Source organism: Corylus avellana, chromosome 3 (assembly GCF_965113065.1).
Source record: "Corylus avellana chromosome 3, dhCorAvel1.hap1.2, whole genome shotgun sequence".
NCBI classification, from domain to species: Eukaryota; Viridiplantae; Streptophyta; class Magnoliopsida; order Fagales; family Betulaceae; genus Corylus; species Corylus avellana.
In genome coordinates, this window is record NC_142492.1 from 29,888,675 (window position 1) to 29,903,673 (window position 14,999).

Below are 14,999 nucleotides of genomic sequence, written 5' to 3' on the forward strand. Positions count from 1 at the left end.
ACATTTCCTTGCTGAACAAAGATGTATTCTGCAGCAACTTTGTCTTTTTGGATGAGAAACTTTTCAAGCAGAAAATTAATTAACCATCAGATGAATCAAAGTCGACTGCGAAGATATTTACAAGAAAATTAATTGGAGAAAAAACTCGTACAAGTAAAACACATAAGTGGAACATATCCTGCTGCCGCCGCCGCCTTGTCAATTCTCCGACCTTAGCAGCTGATTGAGATCATTAGAAATTGAAGGGTTAGATTTGATGTCACAATGTTTTGATAACATTTTGGCAAGCTCCTTTGGGACCAAGCACTTGTCCTCTAAAGATAGCTTCTCTTGAACCGATGGGGATTTGAGGATGACTTGCATTTCTTCCCTGGGTGATGCACCATTTATTTCCTGCACAGATAATCATTTTCTCATCATTTCATATTCATGAGCTATTTAGAAATTTGATATAAATAGGCCATTTCAGTACTATTGATGCTAATTTGGGATGGAATTTTGATATTAAATAAAAGGCAACAGAAATGGAGGCTGAAAATTATGATGGATTAGAACTAAGGCAGCCAATTTAATTATATATATATATAAAAAAATAAAAAAATAAAAGTTTGTTTTGTCCAAGGTGGCCAAAAGTTTTGTCAATTCAGTCTAATTCCCATCAATCTGCGCTTTTGAATTAATTAATAAAGGACTTGTAATCATAATCACTTATAAAAATAAAAAATAAAAAATAAAAATAAAAAAGGGCTTGTAATCAGAATTATCATGCAGAATTATTGACAAGAGTATCCCAAGTTTCAATTAATATAGAGTTAGTTTTATGAAATCTAATCAACTAGCTAATTAGTGTCCATCGCATTTTTTTTTTCCTAACTATTTTATCCCATATAAATTATTATTATTATTATTATTATCTCCCTATTTAACAAATCATTTCCTACCATTTCTATCATAATTATTTTGGACTTTCTTTGCCACTTGGTTTTTGGTCACAGGAAAAATAAATAAGCTGGGCATTACAAAAAGTAGCATATGAAAAATAAATCCAGTATTCTACATATCCCACTTTTTTTTTTTTTCTTTTTTAAATAGTTGGACTATTGTTTGGAATTAACATGTTCGGCTTTCTCTCTCTCCTACTTCCATGCACGTCTCTTAACTTTCTCCTCAAGTCTCGTGCAGATATATCGCTTAACTTCCCCTATGCTCCTCACCTTCTTCCCTTTTAACTGTCTCCTAATTTCTCTCTTTCTCTCTCCTTTATTAATGATCTTATTTATTTATCAAATTTTAATTTGACAGCTAATTTGATTGATTAATTCTTTATAGAGAAAGCATATATAGTTGAGGAATATTTGACCCTTGTCATAGATTGCAAAACCAATATTGATCCTTCTAGTACATGAACTGTCATATAATTGTGATGATGTGATAGTAAATATCAGACTTTAATTTTTATTTTTACAAGTCTTTGTCTGACAATCGTTATAATAAACTATCATACGAGAATGTACTAAATAACATTATACATCAAAAGATTCAAAACTAGCTACATGCATGCACTATGTACGTGGGAATGTTAAAATATATATAGAATTAATAAAGTAAAATAGAAATACCTGGAAAGAGGCCATGAGTTGAAGAATCCCAACTTGGGCCTGCAAGAATTTGACGTAGTTGGAAGCAGCTTGGAGCATCTCAGCTGTGTTCATCCTGTTGCCCCCGGGAATGAGGGTCCCAAGCTCTTGAGTCTTGTCAGTGATCTTCCTTCTCCTTTCCCGAGCCGCAATGCTCTGCGACGACACACTTGTTTCACTACAGATCATTTTGGTTTGTTGGGGTTGGGGCATGGGGGATGAGAAGAAGTCAGGTAAAAACCCATCAAACAAAGTTGGTGTAAAATCATAGAGACATTGATCATTTCCATGGCATTTCTGGCGCTTTGGGTATGAGTAGTACGCGGGGTCCAAATCTTGGGGTGTCAACATCTCAGAGAGGGAGGAGATGATGAGAGGGTCACAATATTGACAAGGCTGCAAGCATGGATGATGATGATGATGGGTGTCATCTTCTTGGTCTTCTTCTTCATAGAGTGGATGAAGAAAGGTAGTGTTGATCAATGGAAGATCAAAATTGTTGGAGTAGCTCAGGATTTCTGCTTCTCTCATTTCTGAGCTGAGGCTTTCAAGTGCACCCATATTGGAGAATGTACTCAAAGCCATGAAAAAGGGGCAGGAAATCCGAGAGAGAGAGAGAGAGAGAGAGAGAAGAAAGTGTGTAAGGAATTGTAAATGTTTGTTGAAGTAAAAGAGACCATTTACTTGCAACTAGAAAACTATATAAACGACTGACATTATCCTCACTGCAAGCCTCAATATTGAACTACTACTTACTACTCCATCCCAGAGAGAGAGAGAGAGAGAGAGATGGGGGTGGGTGGATTGTGGGGTGAGATAAATCTGGGAGTGGAGGTTAGGAGCGGTTAAGGAGGACTTGCGAGGAAAGCTAGGGCCTTGCTTCATGCAAAACCGTTATTGCCTTTTCAGCTAATAATTGGCGGCAGCTAATATTAATGCAAAACCGCAATTTTTTTTTTTTTTGGTAAATAAATAAATAAATAAATAAATAATAGAAGACCCTGTATATAGTATAGTCTATCGAAATATATTGACATTAATTTACCAGGGGTCACCCTCTGAACTTCCACGCGATTTGACATTCCCTCCGAACTTTAAAATTTTTTGATTAATTTGGACTCCTGAACTTTCAATTGGTCTCAATGTGGACTCTTCCGTCAGATTTTAAACGTTACATGACGTTTATACCCCTTATTTTTGTATAAAATTTCAACTTTATCCTTAATTCCAAAACTTTTTTTTTTCTCCATATTTGCATGGATTTTTTTTTTTTTTTAATTTTTTTTTTAATTTCAAAATTTAACCACATTAATTTCTATGCGGTAAATAAACAAAATATAAAAAAGACAAAATTTTGTACTTCTCAAATTCAAATGAGGAATAATTTTAATGGACAAAACAAAACATTTAAAGTCCTACATATATATATACACTCGTTCAAGACAGAATTAATACACCAGAATTTTTTTTTTTTTTTTTTCTTTGATGCAATATTGGATTGGAGCATCAAGTCCAGGGGCGAAACCATCCCTAGTATTGGGAGGTTCCAGCCCCTCCAAAATTAAAAAAAAATGTCACAAAATTAGTATTTATATGAATAAACATACCCCTCAACCCAATTTTTTTTTTTTTTTTTTCAAATGGTATCACATATGGTACCTAACTTATGGGTAAATACCAGTTTAGTATCTCCATCACATTCCGTTAGCCGAAATTAACGGACTACCTCACATGTGTCGTAAAATAAACATGTCACGTGTCCTAAAAATAATTAAAAAATAAACCGTAAAAAAAAAAAAGGATATAACAAAATATAATAAAAAAAATGGGCATTTTTTAGACATTTTGATAGTTTAATGTATCACTTTAGCACACTTGTCACTTCATGAGGCTATTTCAAGAACCGTTGTTAGTTCAAGGGGCTTTTTTATATTTTTTTCATTTTAAAAAGTCATAAGATTTTGCTCTTTTAAATTTTAGGTATGTTTATGAAATGGACACCTTAAAATTAATTTCATGTTAAGCATCTATTCCAAATATTCTTGAAGAAAACCACAAATAAAGGGGAAAAGAAGAGAGGATGAGGAAAAGATGATCCGTCTCTGCTTCTCTCTCACACATTCGATTTAATGCAAAACAGTTGGTTATAGAACAACAATTACAGGCCAGGGAATTCTCAACTCCAAACAACCGTTGATTTTCAACTCTTGTGACGGTTGGGTGTATGAGGATCCATTTGGCGTGCCCACCTCGGAGCGGCTACTACAACATATGATTAGACAGAGCGCACTTCTGTCTCTCTTCTGTAGCTAATTCATACAAACATATCTAATAAAGTGATGTGTCATATAACTATTAAAAAAAACATGTGTTCCTCGCATGTTAAGGGACACATGTCACTTTATTAGATGAATTTATATGAATTGGCTACAAATGAGCTTGTAGCAAATTTTGGTTCCCAGAAGACCCTTATTGAATCATTGTCGTGCGATGAACGTAGATTAGCTTCGCCACGGAGCTCAATTGGCGATGTGTGAAGAGCTTTTGAATGGATCTAAATTCAATAAGTTTTTCGGTTTCTACAGTACCACTAATTTTGATGGTTGTTTCAAACTCTTAAATTTTTATCCATTCATAAGCTCTCTCTCTCTCTCTCTTCCCACCAAACAAAGGAACAGAGAAAACATAGGAGGAAAAATGGGGAAAGATGTGAGGTCTTTGTTCTTCTACCCTCTCTCTCTCTACATTGTTCTTTCCCATATTTGAAGTAGTTCCTTTTTCTTTACTCATTGATTTCCCATAATTCACTAGGAAATTAAAAAATGGAGAAATTTAATGAGATTGATGAACAAGTACAAGACCAAAATCCATCTAAGGATGTCTCAAACAAAGATGTTAAGGTGGCAAATGCGAATAGTATTGTAGAAGGAGATGGAGAACCAAAGAAAGAGGTGGTGGTGACTGAGAATACAAAGAATGAAGCTGAAATAGTAGTGGAAGAGAAGGAAAACAAAGTTGAGAAGAATCGTTCATTTGGTGAAGAGGTCAACTTCCTCTCTCATTTAAAGGTTCCTGAGAAGAAGGCATGGGCCAAGCTGAAAACAAAGATTGAGGAAGCTATTCGAGGGAAGATCATGACTCATGAGAATCCAAAGAAAGATGATGAAGCTGAAAAAAGAGATGGTTCACCACCTCCTACATTTGTGAAGGATTCTGCATTAAGGGAAGAGAGCAACAACTCCCTTTCCAATTTGAAAGATTATGAGAAGAAGGCATTCGCCGAGCTTCGAGCCAAGGTTGAGGAAGCAATTCATGGGAATAATTTGCTCAAGGGGAGAAAAGAGCAAGCAAACACAAAACCATTAGAAGAGAAAGAAGGAGAAGAAGGTGAAAAGAAGGAAATCATAGAAGAAAAGGATGATAATGCCCTGTGGGGAGTCATATTACTGCCTAATAAAGGAGACAATGGCACTGATGAAATACTATTGAAGTTCTTGAGGGCTAGAGAGTTCAATGCCAATGAAGCTTTTGAAATGTTAAGGAATACCCTTCAATGGAGGAAGGAAAACAACATCGATTCGATCTTGAACGAACACTTTGATTCTGATCTTGACTCAATAGGTTACATGAATGGCGTGGACCGCCATGGCCACCCTGTATGCTACAACAATTTTGGCTTGTTTGGGGATGATGACATGTATAACAACATACTTGGAACAGAAGAGAAGAGAGAAAAGTTTTTGAGGTGGAGGGTGCAGCTGATGGAGAAGGGGATTCAGAAGCTGGATTTCAAGCCTGGTGGTCTCTCCTCATTCCTCCAAATCAATAATCTTATGGAGGCTCCCAGTCCCTTAAAGAAGGAGCTTCGCCTTGCTACAAACAAAGTTGTTGGCCTCCTCCAAGACAACTACCCTGAGTTTGTTGCAAAAAATGTAAGCTTTTCATCATGCATGGTGGCTTTAATTTTCTTTGTATATTTGAATATCCTCCACTAAAATGCCTGCGAAGAACCTACCAAGATAAATTTCCATGTTTTCTTCCAAATTTTGTTTTTCATCAAAATCAGTTTTTCATTAGTTTATGACTTCCAAGGTAATTGAATATATACCTTGTGAATCGGCTGGGGACCACGCCTCATAAACCGAAGATCAATGGTTTAAATTTCCTCTTCCCCTCCCGTTAGGGCTAGTTACTTATGAAAAAAAAAAAAAAAAAAAAAACTAAGCCTTGTTTTGTTCGGGCAATAAAAATCCTTGTTCCGTCTTCCCCGCCCATATTGAAAGCCAAGGCTTTTTTATGGGGGAGGAAAAGGAGGTTACATGAGGTTAAATCTTTGATCTTGAATCCAGACCAATGTTGGTATACCATCTGAGCTAGATGAGTAATTCTAGAAGTCACTTTTGTATTTCTTTTATGTCACTCTATGAATGAGATGGCTTTTAAAATAACCATTTGATCAAAATTCAATAATGATCAATCACAAGTTTAATGATGATTTTAGAAGCCATATCATTTTTAGAGTGATACAAAAGTTACTTCTAGCATTACTCAAGCTAGATGGCCTCTTGGATTCTCAAAGCTTTCTTCTTCTTCTTCTTCTTTTTTTTTGTTTTTGTTTTTTTTTTTTTTTTTTTAAATGACATAGAACCTCACTAAGATGGAAAAGGATTCTCTTCATTTCAAATTCCCTCAATTTCCTCTTGTTAGTGCATTTAGAAGGGCAAAATTGTCCAACTTTTTTTTTATGTTAAAATTTTTGGATAACACTACCCTTCTAAATGCACTAACCGAAGGAAATTGAATGGATTTGAAATGGAAAGGATCCTATTCCCACTAAGATAGGACCCTTTAGACCCACCCCTGGGGAGTAAATCGGATAAATATCAACTTGGGTCTAAAGTGAATTTTTCAATGCCTACTGCTTTGGAATTTTCTAAACTCTATTTTGTTTCTTAATGTATAATATTGTTATTACCATTTTTATTTTCTTTGCTAACTATATATTATCGTACAAGGTAGAAGGAACATACACATTTTTACATAATTTTTCTCAGAATTTTCAACTTTTATAGGTTTTACTTCCAAGAAACCATTTAAGTTTCAGCCTCATATATAATAATTCTACTGAATCCTATGTAGATACTTCAATCGAAAAAGCTTGTAAATATTTTACCAAGCTAACTTTATGTATGTCTAAATTTACTTTGAAAGTAATTGAAGGTTAACCAGATGTCTCTGTTTGTAGATATTCATCAATGTCCCTTTCTGGTTTTATGCCTTTACTGTTCTTCTAGCACCTTTCTTAACCCAAAGAACCAAGAGCAAATTTGTCTTCGCCCGCCCGGCCAAGGTTGGAGAAACCTTGCTCAAGTAAGAACTCTCCAATGCCTCTTTGCCTCTTTCCATGGTGGGTCTATTGAAAACTATTGGAAGTTACTTATAAAATCTCCATTGCAGATACATTTCTGTGTCAGAAATTCCAGTCCATTATGGAGGGCTTAAGCGGGAAAACGATTCTGAGTTCTCCACTGAAGATACTGTCATGGAGGTCATTGTCAATGCTGGATCAACAGAAAGTATTGAGATTCCAGTATTAGAGGTACAAGTTGAGAGATTTCTCTAAGTTTGAGTTGATATTGCAATTTCATATCCCTTTTCTTCTATTCTTTTTCCTCTAAGCATATCCCTTTTCTTATGTTTTTCTATTTGAAAAGTATGTATGGATATCAATTTCTTGGTGAGTATAGTTAGACTGCTATATGTGGTTACAGATTAGAGATTGCCTTGTCAAAGGGGGTCTATCATGGTAATGTTATGTGTTTTTTTGTAGGTGTTGTATAGAGAGGAGGGAGAGACCACTTATTTTTTCAATGCAATTTTAGTAAGCATGTTTGGCAAATTATCTTGCAAACTTGCTTGGTGTGTTTAGTTTAGTTTTGCTACTTGTGGTTTTGGGTTGGGATTGTTTTGCAGATGATGTTCTACACTTGTAGCATGTTTGGAATTATGTTAGGAAGTAGAGCTTTTAAAATCAAAAAAGAACTTTTTAGAAAAAAGCTTCAATTTTAAGATTTTTCTAAAATTGTGTTTTGGCTATTTTTAGAGTAAAAAAGTTAAAGAAATACTTTTGAAATTTTTTATCAAACATGCCAAGTTTTCGTTTGGCACAGCTTTCTAGGTATTAAAAGTATTTTTTAGCCTTCCTAACGCAATCTCAAACAGCCTCTTATTATTCTAGTTTTCTTTAAACCGGAGAGAATTGTTACACTGCTAGAAGTGGTTTTCAACTTCACAACATACTTCAACTCAGATTGGACAAGAGAAATGCTACACGCATTTTCAAGTAGACACTCCCTGACGTGAAGTGTGGGAAGCAATTAACTTGGCCTGTCTTTTAGAATACTTCAAAACTTATTTAATGTGGTTTCCCAACTCTAACAAAGATTTGTGTTTTCTGGTATCAACAGGCTGGAACTAATTTGATCTGGGACTTGACTGTCTTGGGTTGGGAAGTAAGCTACAAGGAGGAATTTGTGCCCAACCATGAGGGATCATACAGCATCATTGTTCAAAGGGAAAGGAAAATAGGTGGGCAGGAGGGTTCAATTCGCAACTCTTTCAAGAACAATGAAGCAGGAAAAGTTGTGCTCACAATTGATAATGTATCATTCAAGAAAAAGCATGTTCTTTACCGATACAAGATCAACAACAGCTCCTCATCTTGAGCTACGTACTATAATACTTGGAGTATGTTTGGGATTGTGTTTGAGAAATAAAGCTTTTAAGTGGAAAAAAAAAAAAAACGTTTTTTGACAAAACCTTCATTTGCCAAAAGTCCGTACTTTTGTTTGGCACAACTTTTTAAGTACAAAAAGTACTTTTTAAGCTTTCTAACATCCCAAACAGGCTATTGCTCAAGTTAAAACTAGTGTGTTTACATATATTTTTTATTATATAGTTTAAGGAAAATAATAATTTTCTCCCTCCCATTGAGCTGGAAAACTAGCTGGGTAAATAATCCAAAGGACAATTTTGCTTGGCTATGATAAGCATTAGAGGAATATTTTTGTTCATAATGTATCAACAACTGAGATATATATGCATTGGATGTTATATTTGAGGCATGACAAGGTCATGTCTTTTATCCAGGATTTTACATGGTTATAAAGTAGATATAAATTAACACTTTGAATGGCTACTTATGAGTGACAAAGACCCTCCATTGTAATTTGTTTTTTTTGTTTTGGCTTTCTTTATTGTAGTTTGTTTCTTCCCTTTCCTTTTCCCCTGAATCTGAATAAAAAATAAAATAAAAAAATAAAAAAATTAGAGTTTCATGTTGTATTGAGATGCCAATTGAATGGCTAGTAAGTGCAAATCACAAGCAGTGTTGCATGATTATCTATTAGCATAGGTGGTGTAACATCCAACCTTAGTATAGATCAACCTAACTCAAGGGATGAAATGTCATTAATATGTAGCTAAGTGTTAGAAAAAAAAATAAAAATTAAGAGCCCTATAATTTTAATTTAGCCACATGCATATGGATCAATTGCATGAAAAACTTTATGTGAAGCATTTTTATTTCATCTAAGATACATTCTAGCATGATAATTTTATACAATTAAAGTAGATTTTTTTTTTTTTTTTTTTTTTTTGAGACACCTAAGCCCTAGCCGCACCCTTAGGGGTATTTTTTTTATAGTGTTTTTTTTTTTTTTTTTGGAAAAGTCTACATACCCCCCTCAAACTACCACTTAATTGACAATGCCAAAAAAAAAAAAAAAAAAACTTTCAATTGCGACAATGTTCCCCCTAAACTACAAAAAAAAATGACAATGTCCCCCCTAAGGCCAACAAAAAGAAAAGAAAAAAAAAAATAAAATAAAAAACCCCTAAACTTTTTTAATAAGACAAAAATACTCCAATAAATTTGAGAAAAAAAAAAGGAAAAAAAAATTAATTTCTACACCCCGAAAATTAGTTTTAGTTTTAGTTTTTTTTTTTAACTTTTTGTTTCTATTTTATGAAGGGTATTTTGGTCATTGGGGGAGACAATGACATTTTTTTGTAGTTTAAGGAGACATTGTCAGAATTGAAAGTTTAGGGTAACATTGTCAATTGGATGGTAGTTTGAGGGGAAGGTAGATTTTCCTTTCTTTCTTTTTTATTTATTTATTTATTTAATTTTAATTTTTATGTTATGCTTTGATAAATGTCATGATTGTATGTTATAAAATGTTCATGTTTATATGTTATCACGCATTATGCTTTTACTTTATGAACATTATATTAAATTTTTAAAGATGTTACCATGTCAATCGAATACATGCACTACCCTATGATTCTTCTTTTCTTTTCTTTATTTATTTATTTTTTTTTAACGGGAATCTTTCAAAATTCATTCATAAAAGATCAAGATTCAAGAGCATAAAGCTCTGATAAAACATAGTCAAATACTATGAAATTAAAAAGTCATAAATACAATTAGAAAATTTTTACAATCAAATCATATCTATGACATCAGCTTCCACTAACTCATGTACAATTTCAGTTATGAAATAGATCTCTTCCGGGCAAACTAGATCTAAGACCATGGGTAGCCCAAATCCCAAAACTTATTTTCCAGCCGTAAGAGATAATCCATCACACTGATCTAATCCTCATCGACCCAAAGGTCAGGAGTCAACGCACATCCGCAACCCAAAAGGTAGGACAAAAAGAACAAAAAATAAATCAAAGCAAAAAACTAAAAACAACAATACCCCACCAAAAGCAGCAGCGGAGGAGCACGCCATCGTCGACATTCCTGGGAAGAGACGACTTAGCACATGAGATCCACACAGTGGCGAAGCCACTTGAGACTTTAGGGGCGCCATGAGCTTTTAATTATTATTATTATTATTATTTTAATTTTTTTGTTATTTTTCTACCTAAGTTCCACACGACACCCTCCCTCCACCCAAATATATATATATATCCTACTTACGCAAGTTACCACTCGGTATCATTAAAAAAATTTTAGCGGCATCCCCAATATCAATTGTCTGGCTCCGCCACTGGATCCACGAGTCGACGCGTGAGAAACACGCTCCAACATGTGAGACTCCGTGGTTGATCGGCGCAGAAGCAAAGAAAAGTGAAGAAGCCGGCTGGGACAAGTAGATCTGACCATGAATAACTAGATCTAGATCTGGATCTAAAACAAAACCACCAAAATAGAGACCGAAATAGACTACAAAAAAGATACTGAACACTGCTACCAGGAGGAGGAAGAAGGAGAGGGATAGGAAAGGGGGAAGAGCCCTTTTTCCCTCCAAATAAAAGAGAGAAGAGAAGAGGAAAAAAAAAAAAGAGAGCAGCCCTTTCATATTGCCATTAGATCATGAAAAAGAATTTAAGAAAGAGAGAAAAGTTAATGGTATATGAAGAGGTGTCTATTATATATAAATATTTGACCGAAGTGATCAGAGAAGGCACAACACAATACAACAACTCACCAAAGTATGTTGACATAAAGGTGTGGCCATCACTTTGTTTGCCAAGCTGATTCAGTGATTTGACCCTGTAACTAAAGACATCATTCATAAAATATAAAAATTCGCCAGAGCACTAAAACATTACAATCTATTTATATTCAGAGTCACATATTTACATCAACTGTTTAACTTAATTACAACCTTAATTAAACATTATGGTCTATTAACTTCGGTCATCCGTACAATAACATGTAAACCTCGTAGAGCATGAACTATATTACCCTTGAAAACCTTGCCTACTGATCGCTCTGGTTACTCTCGTCTTCTCTGCCAACATGCTCAATCTTTGTAAAACAATGTTTTAAAGATGGAAGTATGAGTCCACGACTCAGCAAGTAAATATTCCCTTTGTAAACTATCTTTTGAAAATACTTTTTGTAAAACTATCTTTTGACAATCATTTTATAAACCATCATGGCAAATCATCACCTCATAAAGCTATCCTTAACATATTACATCATAATAAGAACTATTGAAAAAGCATCATAAGGTTTTACCTTAAAACATCATAACGTTAACTTAGAATTTTACATTGCATAAACACTGTAGTACTTAATTCTTCATGTCATCAACTTCATACATATACAAACAGATGATATCCAATTCAAATACTAGATGGTAATAACAAGCAATATATTAGAGTTCAATTATATTTGTCTAGTGAAATTAATTGTGATTAATAGTGTCGTGTGACAAGTCATGGATGACAAGTGTCATGAGCCTATTGGAACTAACTGTATTTTTCCTTTTAGGTCCATTTTTTAGTTGATGTAAATTGACTATTTGTTTTAGGCTGAAGTTACATATTTATTTATTTGGGTTGTTTTATTTTAGGGGGAACTTCACTTACCCCCCCTATACTTTCGCGCTTTTTGCAGACACTCCCCCATTGTTCAAAATCTCTCACTTTGATGTATCCAACTTTCGTTTCCTTTCACTTTGCCCCTTCTGTTAGGATTTTCTGTTAAATCCTAACGGAAATGGTGGAAAATTACAATCGTGCCCTTATTTTTTATTAAAAATAATTCTTTTAAAAAAAAAAATTAGGGGTAGAAAGGTCTTTTACACTGCAAAAGCTAACATTAGGGGGGTATTTGAAAGGAAACGAAAGTTTGATACACCAAAGTGATAAGTTTTGAACAATGGGGGGGGGTGTCTGCAAAAAACGCGAAAGTATAAAGGGGGTAAGTGAAGTTTCCATTTTATTTTATAAAGCATGAGCCAATGAATTTAATTTTCATGTGACTTATTTTTTGGAGTTGATTGGTTTTAGGAATAAAAAGAACTTTGGCCTCAAGAATTTAACTCATAAAGGCTTAAAGCCTATTTGGGATTGTATTTGAGAAATAAAGTTTTTAAGTCAAAAAACTTTTGGGCAAAAGCTTCATTTTTAAGCTTTTACTAAAAGTGTTTTTAGGCCATTTTTAGGCTTTTTGGACCCTTAAAAACGCTTTTAATCTTTTTACCAAATGAATATTTTTTTATTCAAACAGACTTTTTAAGTGATAAAAGCACTTTTAGGCCACTCAAACTTAATTTCAAACAAGCCCTTAAGCAACTAAAAGAGCTTTGAGCTCATGAATTTAATTCTTAAAGGCTTAAGCAATTAAGAGCATGTTTAGAATTGCGGTAGAAAATAGAGCTTTTGCCTGTGAGCTTTTGGCAAAAGTGCTATTACTGAAAAACTGTTTACATGTTTGGTAACTGCATGTCTTAAGTGCTTTTTTGATGTTACTGATGTTTGGTAACAAAACTACAAAATTGCTTTTAGTTGCAAAAATGACAATAAAGGACATGTAATGATTTTTTTTTAGTATAGGCTAAAAAAAATAATTACACGTCCCACCAAATATATGTCTTTTTACGTGAAATCATTACATATTTTTCAATAAAGGCCTAACATTGGCAATGATTTTTTTTTTTTTTTTTTTCCATTTTATACCAACATTTTTATATAAAATGTTTAATGTTAGCTTTCACAACTAAAATTTATTTTGTAATGGTTTATATAACAAAACATCAACATTTTCTTTCTTTTATACTTATACGTAGTAAAAAGTGATGCCAATTATTTTCTTTATTTATTTTTTAAAATTATTTAAAGTATTTAACATTTGAAAGTATTTAACACACTTTTTAACACCACAACACTTCAAAGTATTTAACACATAAAAAAGAATAACATTCAAGGAGATCCTTACAACATTTTAAATAGTTTATAATAAAATGGCATTAAAAAAATAAAAAATTAGCGGGTCATAAGTAGATTAGCAATATGATCACGCTCAATGTTCATAGAATTTTCATTGGACGTCTCTGATTGTTGTATGCTTGACTCATCTTGTGCTTCGTGATCGCCTATACTGTTAGTAGGAAGTAAATCCTCATCATCATCATATGGCTAGAACTCAACATCCTTTATTGCGTGCTTCCTAATGAAGTTATGAAGAGCCATAAACACTACCACGATTTTCACTTGTTTATCATAAGGAAAATTCGACATGCAATGTAATAATTATTTTTCCAAACTCCAAATGTTCTTTTAATAGTGCATCTAAGTGATGAACGTGCATACTTAAAAATTTCATGCATATCCCTCGGTTGGCTTCCGCGATGAAAGTCTGGTAGATGATACCGCTCCCCTTTGTATGGCCCCAAGTATCTCTTCATGTGAGGATATCCTGCGTCTACCAAGTAATATTTTTACGCTCCCCTTTGTATGACTCCATGTATCCCTTCATGTGAGGATATCCTGTGTCTACCAAGTAATATTTTTCTGCAAAAAAATATACGAATAACGGTCATAAAAAGCTTTTGAAAAATATATATTTTTCATGTATAATTCATAATTGTTATTTTTATTAAATACAATCCTCTAGGTGGGTATGGAAATCGTAATTCTTCCTTTCGAATAGCTTCCAAAAAAATACGTGTATCATTTGCAGTACCTTCCCATCCAGCCTAAATAAAGGTGAAACGCATACGAAAATCACAAACAGCCATAACATTCTGAGTAGGAGTCCCTTTTCGACCAATATATGGTATTTGTTTTGATGGAGAAATTTTAACTGGCACATGGGCTCCATCAATGGCTCCAATACAATCTTTGAAGTGTAGCCAATACCGCTCATCATCACGAATTTTGCTTGGAACATCCCTAAACTCCCTATCAATAGGATTAATAATGTCAATCGCCATTCTCGAAACGGCCATTAAAACACTAGTAAAATGTCTATTAATTGTTTCTCCTGAATGTTGAAACCTTTCTTGCACTATTCTATTCCCAAACCCATGGCCTAAAGTATTCAAAAACATAGCCACCAACTCTTTAACAGTTAATTTCCTAGTACCTCTTAAATGATATATTTCCTTCAACTCTTCACACAAGTAAATGAATACATGTATTTCTATTCTAAAAATTTGCTCGCACCAATCATGCTTACCTTGTAAAATCTCCATAACCCACTTATAACCTATTTAAGAAGAGATCCTACAAGGTTCATTTGCAATATATGGTATATAATAGTTCTCAACAAATTCTATTGATGCAGCTACTATAATAAAAACATCATTTTCATTTTCCTCTTCACCATAATCACTATTACTTGTATCATATTGAGTGCAATAATCACTATTTTCTATGACTATAAGGAAAAAAATAAAAAATAAACAAAAAATATATATATAAGCACCCATAAAAATAAGAAAAAGAGATAAAAAATAAAAAAAATAACATTCAAATAAATCCTTATAACTTTTCAAATAGATTATAACAAAACAACATTAAAAAATAACAACATTATTCCATGCTACGACGATTAAT

General features: G+C 33.5%; 2 protein-coding genes across 2 annotated transcripts; one reads left to right on the plus strand and one right to left on the minus strand.

Annotated features, from left to right (window-relative positions):
* Nucleotides 1-83: 83 nt before the first annotated feature.
* Nucleotides 84-2,198, minus strand: LOC132174025 (transcription factor bHLH117-like). Its single transcript, XM_088514476.1, has 2 exons — nt 1,620-2,198; nt 84-393 (listed from the first exon to the last, which is right to left on the minus strand). Exons 1-2 carry the CDS (start codon nt 2,196-2,198, stop codon nt 199-201), a joined length of 774 nt encoding a protein of 257 aa, XP_088370602.1. The 3' UTR covers nt 84-198.
* Nucleotides 2,199-4,459: 2,261 nt separating this feature from the next.
* LOC132176666 (patellin-4-like) lies at nt 4,460-8,362 on the plus strand. The gene is made up of 4 exons (XM_059588933.2): nt 4,460-5,569; nt 6,883-7,007; nt 7,095-7,236; nt 8,105-8,362. Exons 1-4 carry the CDS (start codon nt 4,460-4,462, stop codon nt 8,360-8,362), a joined length of 1,635 nt encoding a protein of 544 aa, XP_059444916.2.
* Nucleotides 8,363-14,999: the final 6,637 nt, after the last annotated feature.